Source organism: Hevea brasiliensis, unplaced genomic scaffold (genome assembly GCF_030052815.1).
Source record: "Hevea brasiliensis isolate MT/VB/25A 57/8 unplaced genomic scaffold, ASM3005281v1 Scaf171, whole genome shotgun sequence".
NCBI classification, from domain to species: Eukaryota; Viridiplantae; Streptophyta; class Magnoliopsida; order Malpighiales; family Euphorbiaceae; genus Hevea; species Hevea brasiliensis.
In genome coordinates this window covers 119,176-141,628 of record NW_026614664.1, presented here as the reverse complement: position 1 = coordinate 141,628, position 22,453 = coordinate 119,176, and the positions used below count along the sequence as shown (strand labels likewise).

At 34.1% G+C, this 22,453-nt stretch overlaps 1 protein-coding gene across 2 annotated transcripts; it reads left to right on the top strand.

The window, feature by feature from the left end:
* The first annotated feature begins 2,776 nt into the window (after window positions 1-2,776).
* On the top strand, window positions 2,777-22,103 carry LOC110644183 (uncharacterized). Of its 2 annotated transcripts, XM_058141616.1 has the most exons (10): window positions 2,777-2,933; window positions 6,972-7,401; window positions 8,247-8,384; window positions 8,523-8,605; window positions 10,204-10,685; window positions 12,340-12,494; window positions 18,043-18,128; window positions 20,062-20,195; window positions 21,089-21,394; window positions 21,627-22,103. In XM_058141616.1, the coding sequence occupies exons 2-10, from the start codon at window positions 7,027-7,029 to the stop codon at window positions 21,812-21,814; spliced, it is 1,947 nt and encodes a 648-aa protein (XP_057997599.1). In that variant the 5' UTR covers window positions 2,777-2,933; window positions 6,972-7,026; the 3' UTR covers window positions 21,815-22,103. The 2 variants fall into 2 exon arrangements, with proteins under 2 accessions (XP_057997599.1, XP_057997600.1); XM_058141617.1 differs by lacking the exon at window positions 6,972-7,401 and having other exon boundaries at window positions 2,778-2,933.
* Window positions 22,104-22,453: the final 350 nt, after the last annotated feature.

Here is a 22,453-nt window from a genome sequence, read left to right as displayed (position 1 = left end):
ACGCGTTAACGCATTACTATAAAAGAAATTCAAGATGGCTCATCTCATCTCATCTCTTTCTACAGTTCCATCCATTTTCATATATATAAAATTAATTTGAGGGGGACAAGGCAAGGCCCCTTGGCCATGACCCCTTGAATTCGTGTCTTTCTGAGTTAAAGCAATGCGCTTGCATTGTAAAAAAAATTGAAGGAGATGGTCCATTTCAAAAATTCTTTCTTTATAATATTAGGTATAGAAATATTATAAAATACTCTCAATATATATAAAAGTAATATTTTTTTTTCATAAAAAAAGTGAGTATTCTTGTAATATAAAAAATAAATTTCACATAATTATAAAATATGATGCATATATATTGAATACACTTGATAATTTCTCCTAAAATATAAATTGATAAGATTATAATTTTATTAATTTTTAAGCTCCAAAACTTAGATTCCAATAATTTTTTGGATCAGTCCGTAACGGCCCAATGGACTAATATTTTGGTTAGTTCAGTATACTGAGAAGAGAAGCTCACTCCCAGGATTTATGTTTGAAGACCTAGTTAAGCCACAGTACTCCCAAGTTCCTTGATGTACCCTTTATACACCATTGTTGTTGTTAGTATCTGCTCCGTTTTAAAAATGGGATTTGAGTCCAATCCAACACTGGCAATAATCATGGTCCAGAAACGGGAACTCAACAGCCCACGGACAGATTCTGGGAATTAAACAGGAAAGCCTTTGTATCGTTGACTTTATGTGCAGGTCCTGCATCATTCCCACGTTCAATGGTAGCCTGCAAAGCAAGTATAATGTATTAGAAGTTGTTTGGTGTCACCACCTAAATGAATTGTTAGTCAGTCACACATTCGGATTATGGCATTGCATGTGAATATTGAAATAATACCAAAGAAACAATTGATTTATTAGCAACAGAACCCAAGAAAATCATTTTGCAATATGAGTTTTGTTCTGAATTCGTCACTAGTATGGAGACAGAAAGAGCCCCCAACAAAAAGTGAGTACAATTGGTGAATGAAACTGTCTACCAGACTTATACGTCTTCCTGTCAGGACCATCTGGAGACATGCAACTGTGAAGACTTGCGCGTTGCACCACCTGGGAGGAACCCATCAGCTTTTGCCTGAAGATGAAGCTCAGAATAACAAAAATAAATTAAATTGCCTTCTACCATAACCAAATTTTATTTTTTTTTTATATGCATTATTTGCACTTTGATGATATAATCCAGAGATGGATCTACTTCAATAAAAGAAATGAAGGGTCAATTAACTTTTTTTTTTTTTAATTGCTATTGTATATTTATTTAAATTTAAATATTAAACTCTTTTTTAATGGAAAATATATTTTTTCTAATAAAAAATTAATTGACCTCTATATACTGATCAAATTATTTGTATATACCTTCACCCACAAAGTTATGAAAATTATTTTCTTAAATTTAAGACTTAATTATTTTTAAAACCTTAATTTCTATTTTCATATACAATAAAAAGAAAATATAAAAATGAATTTATCTATTAAAATAGAAAATATTTTTTAATTCAAAAAATTATTCCTTATTTTTGTTAAAATGTGTTATTTATTTATTTTTAATAATGATTATTCTTTATTATTAGAAGAAAATATTTTTTAATAATGTTCAATTCTAATTATAAAAAGGTATAGTGCAAGGTTAATTATGAAAAAATAATTATTTTTTATTAGAATAAAATTTTTTTAATAATGTTTAATTCTAATTATAAAAAAGTTATAATGAAAGTTTAAATATTAAAAAGTCATTATTTTTTATTTGAAGAACAATTTTTTTTTATAAAATAAAACATCAAAAATAGTTTAAAACCGTCTTTTAGATTTTAATAAATTTTAAATTTAGAAAAATTAATTTTTTAATTTACAAAAATTACATATATATATTAATTATTTTTTTAAATTTCCTCAAAAACCAGCTTAATCTTATCGCAACACTTGTGAATAGGCTATTTATTTATTTATTTATTTGTTTTTGTCAAAAGCTATTTGGAGGTATTTGGTTTATTTGTTGAGTGCAGCTAATAATTGATAGACACTTAAATAGATAAATTAAAGTGTTTGATAAGCTTAAAAAAATAGAACTGATAGCTGATGGGCAACTGATATGATACTATCAATTACAGTTTGTATTAGCTCTATTTTTAGAGCTGTTTATCATCAACTAATAGCTGATTTAATTTTATTTTTTATTTTAATTATATTATTCTTTTTTATTTAACTTAAAAATTAATATTATTAATATTTTTATTTTTTTATTTATAATTTTAATATTTTAATTAACGTATTTTAACCATATTAATATTTTTATTAATAAATTAAATATAAAATATTTATTTATATCTAAAAATTTAAAATTAATTATAAATTTTTCTATTAACATTAATAATTATTTTATTATTTTATTTATATTTTTAAAATTATTTAATTATCTTAAAAAATAATTATTTTCTTATTTTAATAATAAAATAAATAATATAATATAAAAAATTAATAATTATATATTTATTTAAATAATATAATATATTAATTTAATAATTATATATTTAATTTAATAATAAAATAAATTATATAATATATATTTTTATTAATAATTTATTATATTAATAATAATAACTAAATATAATTTTATTAAATATTTAATATAATTTTATCAAGCTATCACAGCTATCAATCAATTATGTTTCACGTTTAAACCATTAAGGCTCTTTATCCCAATTAACCTGAATGTATTTAATTCGTGTTGGTTTAATGCAACTCCCAAACCGACTCAGTGCTCATCATCACCCTATATGTGTTATTGCTATCTGCCGTCAGACGAGCAGTCGTAGCAGAACTCCACCCGCCTACTCGACAACAGTCACTTCTCTCTCTCAAGAATTCTAACTTTGTAAGGTTAGTTTTTCTTACCAAACTTTATTTTTTTTCTCCTGTTCCAAATTTCTTTTCCAAGCAGTTATGAATTTGTTTTAATGAAGTAGAATTACTTGTATTGTTTTAGGAATGGCCTGTTGACATTATCACTTGGGTTTTGATGATTATTGTTTTTTATTTTTGTGGTTAACATTTATAGGAATGATTTACTTACATTTTGAAATAAAAACGACCTCCAACAAGCTTAGAAGTTGGTATTGGTTAATTCATCTCTGTGGCTCTGTCCTGGGTTTGTGGGTTTGTTCTGTTTTTGGGTTCTGTTCTGTTTTTGCGTTACGTTATATGGGCTTTGTTCTGTTTTTGTGTCAAAGGATAGATCTTTAATCGGTTTAGCCTATTTGAATTCGAGTTTGATTCCGAAGGATAGATCTTTGGTTAAGAGTTTGCAAAGGTGAAAGTATGCTAAATGCCATAAATCCGCTCCTGCCTCCACCCCAAAAAGAAGCAGAAAATAATGGGGAAAAAATTGTTCTCATATGTTCAGGGAAGTACCATAAAGAAAATATGCAAACATGTTGGGCAAGTGGCAATGGCGGAGCTAGCTACCAAATTATGAGGGGGCCAAACATAAACATTATAAACACAATATACCTATATATATGTATGTGAATACACATTCTTATATGAAAATATATTATTTATATAACATATAATTTATATTAAATTAATTAAATTATTAAAATTAAAATTAAAATTAAAAATAATATTTTCAACTCAACTTAACTAAGCCTTTGTCCCAAAAAATTAGAGTCGGCTATATGGATTCTCTTTCTCCGCTCTAAACGATTTTGGGTTAAAATGCTTATAGATCATGTTGTACTATTCTCATCCAAGTTAGTTTAGGTTTACCCCTTCTTTCTTTCTATCCTCTACCCTAATGTGCTCTACTTGTCTAACTGGAGCCTCCATATGTCTACGCTTCACATGACCAAACCACCTTAATCTCCCTTCTCTCAACTTATCCTCAATTGGTACCACTCCTACCTTTTTTCTAATACTCTCATTACGGACTTTATCTAGTCTAGTATGGCCACTCATTCACCTTAACATTTTCATCTCTGCAACTCTTATTTTAGACACATACGACTCCTTCAGTACCCAACACTCACTACCATATAACATGGCCGGTCGTATGGCTATATGGTAAAATTTTCTTTTTAACTTATTGGGAATCTTGTGAACACATAAAACTCCTGTGGCATATCTCCGCTTCAACCATCCGGCTTTAATCCTATATCTAACATCCTCCTCACATCCCCCATCTACTTGAAGGACCGAGGCGAGATATTTGAAGTGATTACTTTGGGACAGTATCACTCCATCTAAACTAACTCATTCCCTATCACCAGTTCGGCCTTAACTGAACTTGCAATGCATGTATTTTGTCTTAGTTCTATTTAACTTAAAGTCTTTTGACTCTAGAGTACTTTTTCAAAGCTCTAGCTTTCTATTCAATCCTTATTGCGTCTCATCTATTAGAACTATATCATCCGCAAACATCATGCACCAAGGGATACTCTCTTCTAAATGTTTCGTTAATTCATCTAAAATTAATGTAAAAAGGTAAGGACTTACAGCTGAACCTTAGTGTAATCTAACTGAGATAGGAAAATTTCTGGTGTCCGCTTCCACGGTGCGTACAATAGTATTTGCTCCTTCATACATGCCTTTCAACACTTGTATGTACCTAATAGATACCCTCTTTTGTTCTAACACTCTCTATAAGACATCTCTTGAAATATTATCATAAGCCTTTTCCAAATCGGTAAAAACCATGTGTAAATCTTTCCTCACATCTCTGTATTTCTCCATCAAGCTTCTAATGAGAAAGATCGCTTCTATAGTTGAACGACCAGGCATGAAGCCAAATTGATTGGGAGAGATAGAAGTATCATGACGTAGTCGATGTTACACAACTCTCTCCCACAACTATGGCTAATGAGTTTAATTCCCCTATAGTTTGAGCAACTTTGTATGTCTCCCTTATTTTTAAAAGTAGGTACTAAAATACTCCTTCTCCATTCATCAGGCATTTTCTTTAAATTTAGAATCTTATTGAACAATTTAGTTAACCATGCCATTTTTGTATCTCCCAAACACTTCCACACTTCAATTGGTATTCCATCGAATCCACAGGCTTTACCCACTTTCATTCTCTTAAGTGCTTCCTTTACTTCTAAAGATCTAATCCTTCTAGTATAATTTACATTATTTTCTATTGCTTTGTAGTCTATATTCACGCTATTACCATTTTGACTATTATTAAAGAGGTCATCAAAATAATTTCTCCATCTTTCTTTAATGTCCTCATCTTTAACTTACATTTTTCCTTCTTTTTCCTTAATGCACCTAATTTGATTGAGATCTTGACATTTCTTTTCTCTCCTCCCTGCTAATCTATAAATATCTTTCTCCCCTTCTTTAGTTCCAAATTTCTCATATAACTTTTCAAAGGCCTGCACTCTTGCTTGACTAACTGCCTTTTTTGCTTCTTTCTTTGCTATCTTGTACTGTTCATATGCCTTATTATTATCACACTTAGGCAATTTCTTATACCATTCTCTCTTTCTCTTCACTGCCTTTTGTACTTCCTCATTCCACCACCATCTCTCTTTTGAGGGTGGTCCATGTCCTCTAGACTCTCCAAGTACTTTTCTAGCTACTTCTCTAATCTTTGATGCCATTTGTATCCACATACTATTGGCCTCCATATCCAGCTTCCATGCTTCGGACTCGAGAACCTCATTTTTGAACTTCATTTGCTCTTCTCCTTTCAACTCTCACCACTTTGTTCGAGCTATACTATTTCTTCTAACCTTACTTGAATTGTTCCTAAATTTGACATCCAAGGCCACTAACCGATGTTGACATCAAAATTAAAAATAATATAATTCATTTAATTAAAAATTGTAAATCATATAAAAATAAAAAACAAAAGTCAATTCTAATTCTTTTTTGTTATAAATATAATTCACTGTTTAATTATCTTATTGATAAAATCTATAAAACTAATGTAGATTGTCTATATTATTTGAGTATAAGAAAGAAGGTGGAGCTGGTGGGATTTTTTTTTTTTGGTTGGGGAGGGGAGGGGTGTGGGTGGGGCGTGGGGGGTGTTGTGGGGGAATAGGCTTCAATTATTAGTTCTCTAAATAGCTATAGCTTCTTCTTTTTCTTTCAATTTTCAAAGTTGTAAATTTGCAACTTCTTTTTTCCTCATATATTAATATTATGAATTGGCATAGTGGCTTTTTTGTACTTCCTTAATTAGCATGAGAGAGATATTGGCATTCCCCAAACTTTGTCTGGAAATTCTATGGTTTTGTTATATTTTGCATTTTCTTTCTTAATTTTGCTCGTGTTTGAAGCTAATGAATTTGATGTTTAGAGGTTTGATGTTTTGCTGTTAGCATATATCTTAAATTTCAGTGTATTGTGTTATATCATCTGATCTGTTTGTTTCTTCTCACTAATTATAATTTGCTGAGGTTCCATTTAATATGCATTAGTTTCAACTTTCTACCAGAGTTGAAACATAGAGGGTTTAGCAGTGTACGGCAGCTGCAAGTTGCAGCTATTCTGCATCACTTAAAGTTTAATGTAAATGAGATTAATATAATGTATTTTATATTATTGCATGCTTGACTCTTCAATTTTATGCAATCGTCATGAATCTATGCACCATGTGCATAGGCAGCTAAGATGTATTTTATACGATTGTAGTTATGCATTTTCTTTTTTATTTGTTTTATAGGTTTAAGGTAGGAGGACTTCATTGAAAACTAATATGGAATACCAATTTCTTATTCATGATAGTTGGAGCATAGCTAACTACCTCTCTTTAAAAGAAAAATTAAAACTGTGTTCAATGGTTACCCTTAATGGATGTGTTTGTGGTGATTAATTATTATTTATCACTTATTATTTATTGCAATATTTTATGTATAAATTCATATAAATGACTTGTTTCTAATAATAAAAGTAATTTCGTTACTTCAGAAGGGAGAGGAAGGACGATTCAAGAGGTCTAGATTTTGTAGGTGTGCATGTGGAGATGTTGGAAGATCACATGACATTATTAGAAGATAGTGGTAACAAAGCCTTGAAAAGTGACATGGTGGGATTTGAAGATGGTACTGTTGAATCAAAGAAACGCAAAAGGAATTTGAGTACATTGGCGGATGATGAATGCCATATCATGGCACTAGAAAAAATTTATAAAAGAACCATTTTAGCTTTAGCCAAACCATCATACCTTCTTTGTCGAGGCTCTAACAATATACGATCAGAAAATCGTGTTAAGTTATGCCACTTTCTACGGAAGTTAGTGAGACAACATAATTGGACAGAGGCAAGTGGTGTCCTCAGCTTGTTATTGAAAGCAACATGCAAGGACAATCATCCTACTATGAATCGGTTCAAGTACTTGGTATGATCTTTATGCCAAAATCTCATTAGGATTTCATGTCATTGAATTTTGTTTCAGCCATTTTTGAGCATTTTATCAATCGGTTTCTAAGTTTAATGTGGAAAGAGAAGTTTATGTGCGCATATGTGTACTCACATGTTTGTCAAATTGGAAAAAGATATGATGACTGTATTTCAGGTTTGCCTTAAGTTTTAGCCTTTTCTTTGTTTTTTTGAGAAGAAAGTTTTAGCAATATTGCAATTGATGAATTAGTAATAGCTTATAAATAAGATATGACCTTTGTATTTGCAATTCAAACTCTTATTTGTGTTGTTTCTTATCAACTGTATTTTTTTGGGGCAGGGGGAAGGAAAAAATTTTCAATTGAACTGTTTAGGCATGATCTTCCTTGCTTCATGATGAAACAACATACATTATAGCTTGCTATTGTCAAGATGAGCATTTGATTGTAGGACCTATAGGAGATAGAAAACCACAGAATGAGAGAGAGAGTCAGGTTTAGACAATAGACATACAAATATGGGGTGTGTGTGTATGAGCGTGCATTTTTCTAAGCATGATATTACATGCTCAATTGCATAACCTGATATGTAATACTAGTAGCAGCCAACTAAAGAAATGAAGCTTGATCTATTCAATATGGTTCCTATTAGGTGTAATGCATTTTCTTTGGATAGTGCACTTCTATTTTATTTCTTTATTATTATGATGATGATGATGATGATGATGATGATGGTGATGATGATTGTAAAGCTTCTTCTATTTTATTATATATTCTCATATTTGGTCAAACTTCTATATTGATGTATGGAGCCTGTATGATGCACATTACCTACATTTTTTAGGTTTCAATGGAGTTTCTCAAACATATAGAAAATGATGATGTCAACTTGACTGCTATCAGTGGCATCTATGATACCTGGATGACAAGGATTGGAATAAACTTAGCAAATAAAAGAAAGACGAGTGAATATATGAAAGAGGTACACCATTCACAATTGTGATTATATGTTTAGTGTTCATGATGTTATCTGTGCCATCAGGAAGTCTTGGCTTTCATCAGATGTCAATGTGCACTATTGCCCCAATGTGTTGATAAAAAAACCTTGTTTGCTGAGCAGGACCTTTTTATTGTTCGTTTGGAGTCGATAATTATCCATCTTATGCAGGGGAACATTGAAGGTGAACGTCAGAATGCTAGAAGGTATGATTCTCATTTTTGCCTTACTTAATTATTTGCCCAGATGTTGAAGTTTTATATTAAAATCTCTACTCTCTATCCTTTTGAAATGTTAATTTATGTCAGAATGATATATTCCATTTGGTGTTATATTAATATGGAAGAAGATATCATGTATATGTTATTCTGAAGAAAGATAAGCTGTCAAAGTTTGTGTTATCTAAGCTCTAGCAAATTTTGGTTCTCTCTTATTTTTATTGTCTGAACTTGGTACGACCAACTCATCTGATACTGATAAATTTTCATATTTCTTTCCAGAGTATGCAGTTTCAAGATTTCACCATCTAAAGATGGTGAACATCTTGTCTCTTAAATCCCAAGTATTAATAATGCACTTAGGCATACATTAACAATTTGGCGATCTAGTTTTATGTGTGAATGTGATGCCTCAAGAGTTCCAATCAGTGGTCTGCGTCATATGTGATGAATTTTACATTGATTAAGAAAAATGTTCTTCCAATTTAGATATTTCCAAATCTTCTTAATTTTGATTATTCATTCTCTTTATTGTATATTTCATTTTATATCTGCAGTGGTAGCTAACCTTTTTTAAGGGGGAAAAAGAACCCACAAAAAGGATACATTGTTATAGTTACATTTTTTTTTTTTGAAACTATTTTTATAATTACTATATAAGTTTTGCTACAATATTTATTAGTGTATTCTAATACTAGTTTATGGTAAACATACTGTCTGGGATTTGAATAATAGATCTACTTGGATGCCTAAATAGTCATATGGTAAAGTGATCACCATGACCATATATCAGTTGTTTTCTAACTGGCATTTACTGTTAACCACAGTTGTTATTGTTAAAGGATAGTATCTTTCATTATTATTAACTAGCAAGTTGGTTACATTTTAGGAATTTTTGAGGTAAGGCAGGGGAGAGGAAAAGATAAAGGTAAAGTGAAATTAGATGGAGTAGTTGTGCAGCCTTGCTGGCTCAATGTATTTGCTCCATGATGCAGTGAAGGACAACTAGAATCTGCATTTTAGGTCATTTAGTCATGTGATTTTAAGTTATACTCCTATATGATCTGCATATCACTGATACATATATAATGCATACTTCATTAATTAATATACCTATACATTTACTCTGTTTAGGGATAAAAGGATGCAGATTGCAGAAGTAATCTGCATTTCCCAAGTATTTCTTGTTTTCATGAGTGTGCTATTGCTATGTCTTCCCCTTAATTGATGATCAAATTTTAGTGCTTGGTGGTAGAAAGGATATCAAAATAGTTGGGACATTTGGATGGGGCAGAATGTACTCAATTTTAAATAATCAGGTTTTCACCTTTTGTTCTACTGCGGGAAAAGGTGGTTTTCAGGCTTTGCGGTGGTTTATTCTTCATCCAGAACCTGTTGGATTATCTTTCTCTGTCATTTGGCATTAATCTGAGGGTGTGACCTTTTTAGTTGTTTTTTTTTGCTGCTTGTATAAAAGTATGGATTAGACTAGTGATGGCCCTTATCCTCCAAATTGTACATTGTGGGTCTTGAAAATAGCACGGATTGGTTGATCTGAATGATTATTCTGTTCATGTTTTTCTCAGTCTGATGCGAGAACACGGATTTGAGGGTCACCCAATGTTCCATATGATCATTGGCTTGATATTCTATCAGCTTTGGTACTCTAGCATTCCAGAAGATATGCAGTGCAAGAATTCTGATCAGATTTATACGCCCACAAATTCAGACGTGTCAGGAGCACCTTCTCATTCATACATGTCATTCACAAGATTCAGATATGAAGTTGGGGGCTCAGAGGGTCATAATGCACTTTTTAGTTGTGAGTCTGAATCTTCCTTTCAATATGATTCGGAAACCTCTGTCATGAATGATAAAAGAATGCCTGTGGAAGCTGATAGTGACGTTCACAAAAGAGTGGTACCTACGGAGGTGGATATTAACCTGCAGAGAAATCTTCAACAGGACTTCCAGCCTCCTGGTTTTTATGTGAATTCTGCTGAAAATAGTCATTCTGTTGATAATGATGGTGGTCATATGCATTCTTTTCCCAATTTGTGTGCCCTTAGTGAGTTCTTAACCTTGACGTTGTTTTGTCATCATACTTATATTTTTTCATGCATCTGAACTGTTTAGTTCTTTGCCACTACTTATTCAGGTGCATATCATAAATTTTGCTTCTACTTTGCGTGCACATCACCGGCTATATACCCATATTTGTGAAGGAACAACAGTGCATCATGCTATATTTGGAACTTTCTCCACATATTTATATGTGTGTATGTATGTATATATGTATGTATACAGTGCACCCAGCAAATTCTATAAAGTGGGCCCATCTTTGTGCATGGAGAGCACTAATAAAAATAAAAAAAGGGGATAGTGACAAGAACTAGAGGCTAAAACTAATTCAAAATATTTGAAGAAGGGTAAGAGAAATTGGCCAAAAAAGATCTCCTGTGGATGACTATCTCTAAATACAGATTTGTACTGAAATAATACACTAGGGAGTAGGGATACATTTCGATGCACATAAATTCACCTACATTTAGTGAAACATCAAAAGTAGATACCAAAGCAATCTTTTTAAATGGTAGGCCCACTAATGTTGTCTTGTGTCTTGCTGCTACACCCATATTTTGTTAGACAGTAATAAAAATTTACTAATTCTGGTAAGGATAGTGCAAAGAATATCTATGCAAATTCAATTAAAAAGAGAGTAAAAAAAGCATTCTTGTTTGTTTTGTTGTAATATTAGCAGGATACATAGGATCTAACTTGTGTCTGTAGGGTTGGTGTGGCATGCATTTTGTCACCCATCATTGTATTTAATGAGTTCTTTAGCTTTGTATCTGGCTGAGGTGGGACTGCTTTGGACAAAATGGCATTTTGTGAGGAACCTAAAAGTGCAAGCTTTCTGTCCAATCTACATTTCATTGTTTTGGCTTTTGTACTCCATGTTGCTTAACTGGCCCTTAGCTGCTGCAATTGCTCTTGTTTGGCCAACTCAACCTGAATGCTTAACAAAGCCCTAGTTTACTCACAACTATGCATTTCTTTTTGGTGAATATTGAGCGGAATTACTGCTTTGATCACTAGGTAGTATCAACTCAGTTAGTAGCAGAAAGAGTGATATAAGTGGGGCAAATAGTCTTTGTGCTTGTGCCAGTTGGGGGTTGGGGGAGAGTATAAAATCATATCTTAGTGTGTTTGAGTGAATAAATAAATTTTGAATAAGAAGAATAGAGTGGCTGAATATCTCAATGGTATTGCCTATTTGGGTGGCAGGCCAGTGATAGAAGTTAATGAGGTGGTGATGGAAGTGATAACATGGCCTTGATTATCAGATGCAATTTTAATTGTTGTTCTCTTTTTCTTCTGTTTTCCAAATATTATGCCAGAAATATAAATTAAGTTAATATTGCCCACAATTTCTATTTGCCCACTTTCTTTGTACCCAAACGTTGATTATGCATGATCCCTTGATGAAGTACTTGAAAAAATTCACCAACATGGGGGGATTGAAAGCCATGATATGGTTGTTTATGCTGACTGCTGAATAATGTGTATCATTACATGGGTTATGAACGTCCTTAGAATTATAAGGATGTCTTGTTTTGTGTGAATTGATAATTTTGGCAAAAAATGAGAATTCCTTTCTACTGAAGTTTGATTAGTTATTTATGATATTTATACTGAAATTCTGTTTTGTCTTGCCAAAGAAAGCTTGGATTCATGGTTGTTGCCTATACAAGCCAAGAATTGGGAGCTAGAAAGAGTGATTCAAGATGATGAATATGAGAATTCAGTAAAGTATTTACGAGAAGCTGTTTACTCAAAGCCTCCAGTAATTGCTGCCTTGCTTCCCTTGATACAGGTAGAGTGAACATGATCTTTGATATATGTCTTGTCAGTGTCATCAGGACATCATATGCATGTTATACCTGAACTTAAACTTTTCATTGAAGACCGTAGAAAGAGATGATTCTTATTGATTTCAATTAATCTGTACATGGGTATATATATACAATTGATTCCTATAATTGTGTTCTACTAATAAGGAAGAAATCCTAAATAAGAAATCCTAAATAGGAATACAGAATACAAAATATACAGAAAAATAATATAGTGATTGACTTTCCATAACATAGTGATTGACTTTCCATAACAATCCCCCTCAAGTTGGAGCATAGATGTTAATCATGCCCAACTTGTTACAAATGTAGTCAATCCTAGCTCCATTCAGAGCTTTTGTGAAAATATCTCCTAACTGCTCTCCAGTTTTGATGTGTCCTGTTGAGATGATCTGTTGTTGAATCTTTTCACGAATAAAGTGACAATCAATCTCAATATGTTTGGTTCGCTCATGAAACACCGGATTAGAAGCAATATGAAGAGCAGCTTGATTATCACACCACAATTTCACAGGCAGGGAGGTCTTAAAACCTGTCTCATCTAGTAATTGAAGTATCCACATTACCTCACATACTGATTGTGCCATGGCTCTGTATTCGGATTCAGCACTAGATCGAGAAACTACACTCTGCTTCTTGCTTCTCCAAGACACCAAATTTCCTTCAATAAAAACGCAATATCTAGTAGTTGATCTCCTATCAACCTTAGATCGATCGATCGGCATCGAAAAACATTCAACATTCAAATGCCCATGATTACCATATAGCAAACCTCTTCTGGAGCGCCCTTGGATAACACAAGATTTGTTCCAAGGCTTCCCAATGAGCAACGGTTGGGAAGACATAAACCGACTTACCACACTAACGGCATAAGCAATGTCGGACGAGTGACCGTAAGGTAGTTCAATTTTTCTACCAATCTCTGTATCTCTGGATCTTCAAACAACTCACTATCCCCTACTTGATTTGTAAAGTTGGAGTCATTGGTGCGCTACAAGGCTTAGCACCTAATTTTCTGTCTCTGTCAAGAGATCGAGGACATATTTTCTTTGAGACAAGAAAATACCCTTCTTACTTCTCATAACTTCGATACCCAAGAAATACTTTAACAATCCCAAGTCTTTGGTCCAGGCGAGTTTGGAGGAAGGTTTTAAGAGATGAAATACTGCAGAGTCACTCCCGGTGATGACAATGTCATCCACATAGACTACCAAGAGAATTAGACCGACCTCAGTTGCCTATAAAATCGAGTGATCACACTTACTCTTTTGCATATCAAATTCTGTCTTGCTTCCTTTGAATCTCCCAAACCATGCCCTAGGACTTTGTTTCAAGCCATAAAGAGACTTTCAAGCCTACAAACTTTACTCAGCTCCCCGAGCAACAAACCCGGTGGTTGCTCCATATACACCTCCTCTGAAGATCACCATGAAGTAAAGCATTCTTAATATCAAATTGGTGCATTGGCAAATCGTATGTAGCTGCTAAAGATATAAACAAGCTAATAGAAGTAAGATAAGCTACAGGAGAAAAGGTATCAGAGTAATCAACCACATAAGTCTTAGAAAATCCTTTTGCTACAAGGCGTGCTTTTAACCTAGCCACAGAACCATCATGATTTACCTTTCATCAGATATACCCATTTACAACCAATAGCTTTCTTACCGGTGGGTAAAGGCAATAGTTCCCATGTACCATTAGCATCTAAAGCCTCCATTTCCTCTTTCATAGCATCACACGGCCGGGATGAGACGATTGCCTCATTAATGATTAGGGATAGTAACAGAGTCTAAAGAAGTAACGAAACACCGAGAACAAGAAGACAATTGATTATAAGAAACAAAAGAAGAGATAGGGTAAGTACATGAACGTTTACCTTTACGAAGAGCAATGGGTAAGTCTAGATCAGAATCATGATCAGTATGAGGTACAGGATCTCCCAACGAAGTAGCTGGTGGAGGATCTGAGTCAGGAATCTCCAATCTCCTGGAATAAACATGAACAACGGGAGGTCGAGTAGGTCTAGAGACAGAAGGAACAGGCTGTGGGAGAGTACTAGACATTGGTTGAACACTATATATTAAGAGATCATCCTCCTCCCCCCGACTCTCATACACAGATGATGGAGGAAAAAATGGAGTGGACTCAAAAAATGTGACATCTGCAGAAACAAGATAACGATTAAGAGTAGGAGAGAAACAACGGTACCCTTTTTGGAGCCGGGAGTACCCAAGGAAGACACATTTGAGAGATTTTGGATCCAATTTAGTAACCTGTGGACGAATATCACGCACAAAACAGGTACAACAAAAAATACGGGGTTCAATAAGGAACAAAGATTTTGTAGGAAACAAAGTAGTATAAGGAATATCCCCATTAAGGACAGAAGACGGCATACGATTGATCAAAAAACATGCCGTGGAAACTGCATCCGCCCAAAAGTGTTTAGGTACTTTCATCTGAAAAAGAAGAGCACGAGTTACCTCAAGAAGATGACGATTTTTCTTTCGCCACGCCATTTTGGGATGGGGTATACACACAGAAGGCGATGAAGAATGCCATTTTGTGTCATATAAGGCTGAAATTGTGCTGAAAAGTATTCTTTGGCATTGTCACTTCTTAATATGCGCACATAAATATTAAATTGAGTTTTGATTTCATTACAAAAGGCACAAAAGATAGAAAACAACTCAGAACGATTTTTCATTAAATATAACCAGGTAACACGAGAGTAATCATCAACAAAAGTAACAAAATAACGAAATTCAGTTTTAGATGTAACAGAATAAGGACCCCAAACATCAGAATGAACTACCTCAAAAGGAGATGAAGCCCGTTTATTGACTCTAGACATAGAAGGCAAACGATGATGTTTTGCAAACTGACACGACTCACATTCTAGTACTGATAAAGACTGAAATTGAGGACATAGCTTCTTCATGGTAGACAAAGAAGGATGACCCAATCTACAATGAGCTTCAAGAGGTGTTAAGGTACTGGAGCAAACAAGCGACCGCGGTACATGATTTTCCAGAATATAGAGACCACCTGACTCGCGTCCTTTACCAATAATCTGCTTCGTCGTAAGATCCTGAAACAAACACTGGTCAGAAAAAAAGGAAACAGAACAATTTAAAGTACGAGCAAGTTTACTAACAGAAAGTAGATTAAAAGAGAATTTTGGTAGACACAAAACAGAAGACAAAGAAATTGATGAAGTCGGGTTCGCAGTTCTAGAACCCATGACACAAGAAGTAGAACCATCAGCTAAAGTAACAGTAGAGGAAGTGAGATTAGACTGAAAAGCAGATAGAAGACTAGAATTACCTGTCATGTGATGCATGCACTGAGAATCAATAACCCATTTGGATGAAGAAGACACAAGGCATGTAGTAGATTTACCTGACTCAGCGATCACAGTGACAGGGGAACTGGTAGGCTTTAGAGATGCCTGATACTGGGAAAATTGTGCAAAATCCTCTGCAGATATCAAAATAGTTTTCTCAGAGGAAGATACTGTAGAATTCTCTACTGCCATATTTGCCATCTGTGATCGCTGATTTTTTCTCTGAAGTTGCAGACAATTATATTTTGTATGGCCAGGCTCGTGGCAATAATAACAAATGACTCCTCTTGAGTCCTGATTAGAACTAGCCTCTCCATTACGCTGATTACTTCTGTTGCCTGTAATTCCTCCTCTACTTCCTCTTTTATTACCCTATTGTCCATTTGGATTACGGCTAATAAGAGCACTACTGACAGGTTGTGAAGATTGAGTACTCTCTGTACGAAGGACCCGTGTGAACGTTTCATGCAAAGAGGAAATCTCGATCGAGAGAATCAAATTTAGCAGTCTCATACTCAAGGAAGGCACTGCAAGAAAACTCATAATGACCAGTTGCTCCCGTCGAACTCTGAACTTTCACATCAGGACTAAAAGGCAACAATACATTAAGTTCCTCATATACCTGTTTAAAATTCATAAAATAAGCCGTGAGAGACTTATCCTCTTTCTGAGCACGGTAAAATGCTTTACAAACATCATAAATACGGGAGATATTCCCTTTACCAGAATACAGAAAATCTAAGTAATCCATCAATTCCTTAACAAATTCACAGTGATTAATTAAACTAATTACCTCACTATTAATAAATATACAAATATTCAAAAACAATCTAGCATCCTCACTTAGCCAAGTTTGTCGTGTATCATCGTGGGTGGATCTTTAGTAAAGTGATCATCCTTATCAATGCTACGCAAATAGACCCTAACGATCTTACTCCACCTGTAATTCGAACCATTAAGTTTGTGTTCCGTGATCTTAGTCATCACCGGAATCACATCAGAAATAATATTCTTATTGTCTGCCATTTGTTGAGACAAAGAAAACTAACCGAAACGCTAATCCAAAGTGCTTATAGCAGCAAAATAACCCAAAATCACAAATCAAGCAAATACCGAAATAGGATCTGAGAGCCAAACCTCAGAAGTCCTTTAATGGTTATACTGGATCAGGCAACAGCACACGGTGGTGGAATGAGGGGGTTGAGACGACGCCGGCAATGTTGATCGGGGTTGAAACGGCCGGTCGGCGACCAAGGTCTCTCCTGAGCTGGGTAGTGAGAACAAATAGTCACCCTAGATTGATGACCTGCTCTGATACCATGTAGAAAGAGATGATTCTTATTGATTTCAATTAATCTGTACATGGGTATATATATACAATTGATTCCTATAATTGTGTTCTACTAATTAGGAAGAAATCCTAAATAAGAAATCCTAAATAGGAATACAGAATACAAAATATACAGAAAAATAATATAGTGATTGACTTTCCATAACATAGTGATTGACTTTCCATAACAAAGACCTATTTCAGATTTTCCCATGTTTCTACTGTCAGTTAGGCTCCATTGTTTATTAAAGGGAAACTTTATTTTATAATTTTCTTTCTAATGATTTAGGAACCTTTACTGATGTCCCCTGTGAGAAATCTACCATTTGTTCTTCATGCTAATCACTTGGTTGTGTTTTGGGGGTAAATGAAACTGGAAAATTAGATTTCTTAAAATGGTTTGTCTAGGGCAGCAGGACACTGGATGCTTTAATTTTTGATCTCCAAGCAAAAACCAATACTGGATGCTATGATTAGGTGCTGTTTTGATCTTTGGCTCTTCCTTTATTACGAGATTTCATATATCCTCGATATGTATGCATTTTGCTATTCTGGTAATATGAACAAAGGTTTTTTGCTTGCTGCTGAGTAAAATGCTGAGTCTTTATCCATGGGATGAAAAAGTGAGTCACAGGAAGAGTCCATACGAATTATGCCTTTTCTTCTCTCTTAAAATTTTAAAGGGAGAGCATTTCAACTCGGCATTCTTTTATTTGTTTGCAATAGTTGAAATTATTAGATTTTGTGTGGTAGTCATCATCTACCTGAAGTTGGTGAACTTTATTGCATGTTAGAATTTTAATGTCTTAATTAAATTATTTCCATTTTATTCCAGTTATTGCTGATTGGATGTAAGGATGAAGAGGCCCTCCATGAACTTGAGAGGTTTTGTGGCAATTCAAATGCATCACTTCCTAGTAGGTATTTACTTCTTTGCTAAGTTGTAAACCTCTTCTGGTTGCCAAAAATTGATTGAAAATTGAAAGGAAAATTTACGATGTTGGGGAAGGTAAGTTGAGCTTAAATGAAAATCATAGGGCATACATTTGTTGACAAAAGGTTTGACAGGAATGATGGTTATTGTTGCGGAACTTGTGGGAAAGAGAAACCAATGATCGTAGCATACTAGTGCAGCTCAAGAGAGTAAAAAAAAAAATTCCAAACTTATGGTCAAGTTTACAATTATGCCAATGCTTTAATGTTGACAAGTATATACAAAACCTTTCATATTGGTATCAATTATAGCAAAAAAAAAGTGTGCTAAAACTCTCAAATTGATGATGTGTATTTTGTACCTATAAAAATTTCACCCAAGCATATTTAAGGGAAGGGAAGTAAGGATATCTATCTCTATTTTCACAAGAAGTTAGATTGACATGATCTTTTACATTTTTCAAATTATAATATTTCAAGTTTTTTTTTTTCCAATAAAAAAAAAACTTATCTATTACCCCTTTTCTTCTTCTTATATACTTATTTCCTTAACTCATGCAAAATGTTGGCAAGTAAATATTCAATAGCAAAACTGGAAATTTCTTTGAATTCTTGACCTCAAACAAAATGTAAATTACATAGAAAGGTAATTGAAAGTTACTTTTGATTGATATTAAAAAAGAAGAGGGGAAGGAGGGGGGTTGGGTGGGGGGGGGGGGGGTGGTGGGCGCGGCGCGGCGGGGGTTTGTTGTTAAAAACTTAAAAGAAGAGAGAGATTAGGTGTTATTGTTGGTTTTTATATAGAAAATTCAAGTGGTCCTTCCTCCCTTGGAACACAACTGGAAGTCTTATGTCAAATATCAACCTGTTGTTCCAAGTGCTAAATTCTCAAGTCGCCACAGTTTTGCTTAGAAGCCATACTGCTGTAGCCTTTGTTCACTAATGCACTCTAATTTCTTGTTCTTGGTTAAGAAATATCATGACATGTTTGGACTTGGAGCAAAATATCAGTTAGTTATTCCACATCATGAAATGCAAGATGAGAAAGGCTGTTCCTAATGCATAAGACTGCCATCTATGTGAGTGTTGGGACTTGGGAGGTTCAGATTTGGTGAAATAACACTTAGTTATTTCAAGCAGGGTATTAAATATACATGTCAGCTAGCATGTGACAAAATTTTTGGCTTTTTGGCTGTGTGATATGATATTCATATACACTCCCACTGATTTGGAACTCATAGTGAAACAGCTATATATCAGGCGTAATTGCTGTTGCTTCCCATTTTAGTAACATTGAAATGGATGAAATGGATCTTCATCATCAGAGGAGGAGAAAGAAGAATAAGAAGGGGAGGGAAAGAGAGAGGATTGGGGCGGTACTTGGATAGAGAGCAGGAAGCGCCATCTAGTTTTTAAGAAAACAATTGTCCTGATGTGGCTGGCAACTGCTGGAGACTTTTCTGATTCTTAATTTTTTCTTTTATAACTTAAGTGTTTCGTGGGTTATCATAGTGTCTATTGTGTTTTCTTATAAGACTTGTTTGATTTAATAATATTAGCCCATTTATAAAATAAGATGTTTCTGTTAATTTATATACCTGCCTGATTTTTATTATAAATATTTGAAAATTAATTTCTTAAGTTGTCTCATTATTCAATAAAATATTTCTATATGTGTTAATTCATTGCATATTTAATTTAATTTGCTTTTTGGTTTTTAATGGATTTGAGTCATTTCGTGAATTGTTTGAAAAAATAAATGGCAACTGTGGCCAATTCAGTCCAATTCTGTTGTTTAAAACTGTGATTCCAACTTCCAAGCTGTGCTTAATTTAATTGCCACTGTTGTTTGAAAGATGTAGTTTAGTTCACTCTTGTTTGTCACTTTGTCATGAACTCTAAAGAAATCCTTTTTCTGCAGGTTGAGGGCACACCTCTTGGAGTGTGTTGATCCTACTAACAATTTTGCTCTTTCAACCTGTTTTGAGGACAGCTTAAAGAGTGATCCTACATGTAGCGAGTCATTGGCAAAGCTTATCAGCCTGCATCAAAATGGTATGTTATGCTTAAATCCTTATGATAAATCCTACTGAGCCCGTCTTCTACTAAACCTACCTCCCTCAATTGTGAACTGATAGTATGTGTTCATCATTTCATCCTTTATTGCATGGTTAGAGTTTTGATGACCTTTCCTTTTGGTTAACAAGGATGCTTCTTGCAATTTGATGAAGCTTATCGGCCTTTGGGCTGCACAATATAGGACTGCAAGTTGAAAAGCTAGATTGGTTGAAATTTGGGTTAGGTTTTCATAGAATTAAGGAAATTAGGGCACAGTGATAAAGCAGATGTGCTTTTTAACTCACAATTGCAAAGAAATTTGCTCGCGAGCTTCACACCGTTATGATGTCAAACTCATTCCCAAGAAGAAATCCATTTACTTCCCATGATTAGGTTTGCATCACACAGCTAAAAGAAGCACGCACGCCAAAATTCTTACTAATTGAATAACTATTATATTCTAATGAAAATAAAACAATAAAAGCATGTATATAAACACATGTTCCTGAATTTGGAAGAATTTGAACTCCTGATCTTTATGGTACATGGTTCCCAAGGAAGAAGATTCTAATGATACTAATAAGTTTGTACAGTTCATAAGCATGAAAACTTTAAAAATATCATGAAGTTATTAAAGTTAATTATCATTTGAGACCAAATCGTAAATCTAATCTTCCTTATTTATACTCCTTGATCGGAGAGGATCAACCCTTGCATCATACTGAACAAACTTTATCTTCTCTACCTATCAATGGGCCTTGGATCCTTGGAATTTGGAGTTATGCCGCACTGTTCTATACTTCTGCTTGTCCATCCGGGCATGTGTTTTCTGTGATAGGGGATCTTGTCAGTCTATTAGCTTATGATTTCTCTTTACTGATATGTTGCAGGGAATTATAGCCCTGAATCCCTTTTGGAAATGATTGCTTTACATTTGGATGCTGTCTTTGTGGAATACAATACATGGAGAGAGTTTGCTTTATGCTTTCTTAAAGTCTCTCAGTGCGAAGAGGACCGTGTGTCAGTATGTCTACATGGAAGTGAAGGTGGAAAAAAACAAGGTTACTCGGTTCATTACAATAGAATCCCCAAATTGTTTATACAAGGGAAGTCAAGAAAGGCTTGGAGGATTCGCTGCCGTTGGTGGTTGTCACGTCACTTCAGCAAGAACCTGCTTGCATCAGAAATTGCTGCGGGTAATCTAGCTTCTTTTTCTTTTTCTTCTTTCTTACAAGTTTGTCTTGCTTGTGGCACCAAAGAAATTTGGCAAGCTCATAAATTTTTATCCTTGAACTTCTGAGTTTCATAGTTTGTCTCATTTATTTCTTGCTCAAACATTGAGTTTTAAGGGGCTACCAGCCTTCATCCAATTGCCAAATTTCTGCCACATTGCTTAAAAGTTGTTGTCGTCACTTTTATTTGCAACAGGTGATTTGCAGCTCGTAACTTACAAAGCAGCATGCGCATCCCATATGTATGGGTCACAGTTTGAATATGTTATGAAGGCTTACACTTGTTTAGAGAAGGAAAACAACTGGGATTTGCTCAAGTTCTTGCAATTGCACATGCAGAATTCCATTGGACTTCATCTAAACTTTCAACAGAGGACCAACTGATGTAATTTTTTATCCTTTGTTAAAAAAAAAAGCTGTGATTCTTTCCTTTTGTGTGCATCTTGCTTTCTGTAAATGGTAGAAGCTATACATATTGCATTTCCTTTTGGGTAGTGTCCATGATTAGCAAATTGGAGTTAAAGATTGCAAGTGAATTAGTCGATTAATTAGATCACCAACCAGTTTGTCTTTAAACGCTCTAATGTTAAGGAGTGTTATTTATCAGTGACATCTCTTTATTCTTGTCCACGAACAAATGAAAGAGGGGTCATTATGGTGTTTGCGTGCAGCATTTCAAATTTTATCATCTCAATTCTTTATGGTGTTTGCGTGCAGCATTTCAATCGAAGTCTTTAACCAAACAGAGATAAAGCGGACTTATTGGAGTCACTTCTATTAATTTTTACGTTGAAGTTAAATGCTATTAATTGTAGTTAAAATTTGTTATCTTTGAAGACTAAAATCTTTATAACAAAATGAATAATCGTTTTGCAACCGCATCCGTAAACAAGAAGTCTGGCTAGGATTGAAGTGGTTCTAAATTGAAATCGAACCGGAACTGGTTCGGTCAAAATCGGACCGAAATCGGTCAAAATCAGAACCGGCTTCAACCTGGACCGAAACCGTGAAATGGCAGTTTCG

What these genes read in the sequence shown, in the direction of transcription:
- LOC110644183 (XM_058141616.1), top strand. Translation starts at nt 7,027, where the DNA reads ATGTTGGAAGATCACATGACATTATTAGAAGATAGTGGTAACAAAGCC. An exon ending in TGAATCGGTTCAAGTACTTG is followed by an intron (nt 7,402 to 8,246) that starts GTATGATCTTTA and finishes TACATTTTTTAG; the next exon opens with GTTTCAATGGAGTTTCTCAA. An exon ending in AATGCATCACTTCCTAGTAG is followed by an intron (nt 18,129 to 20,061) that starts GTATTTACTTCT and finishes CTTTTTCTGCAG; the next exon opens with GTTGAGGGCACACCTCTTGG.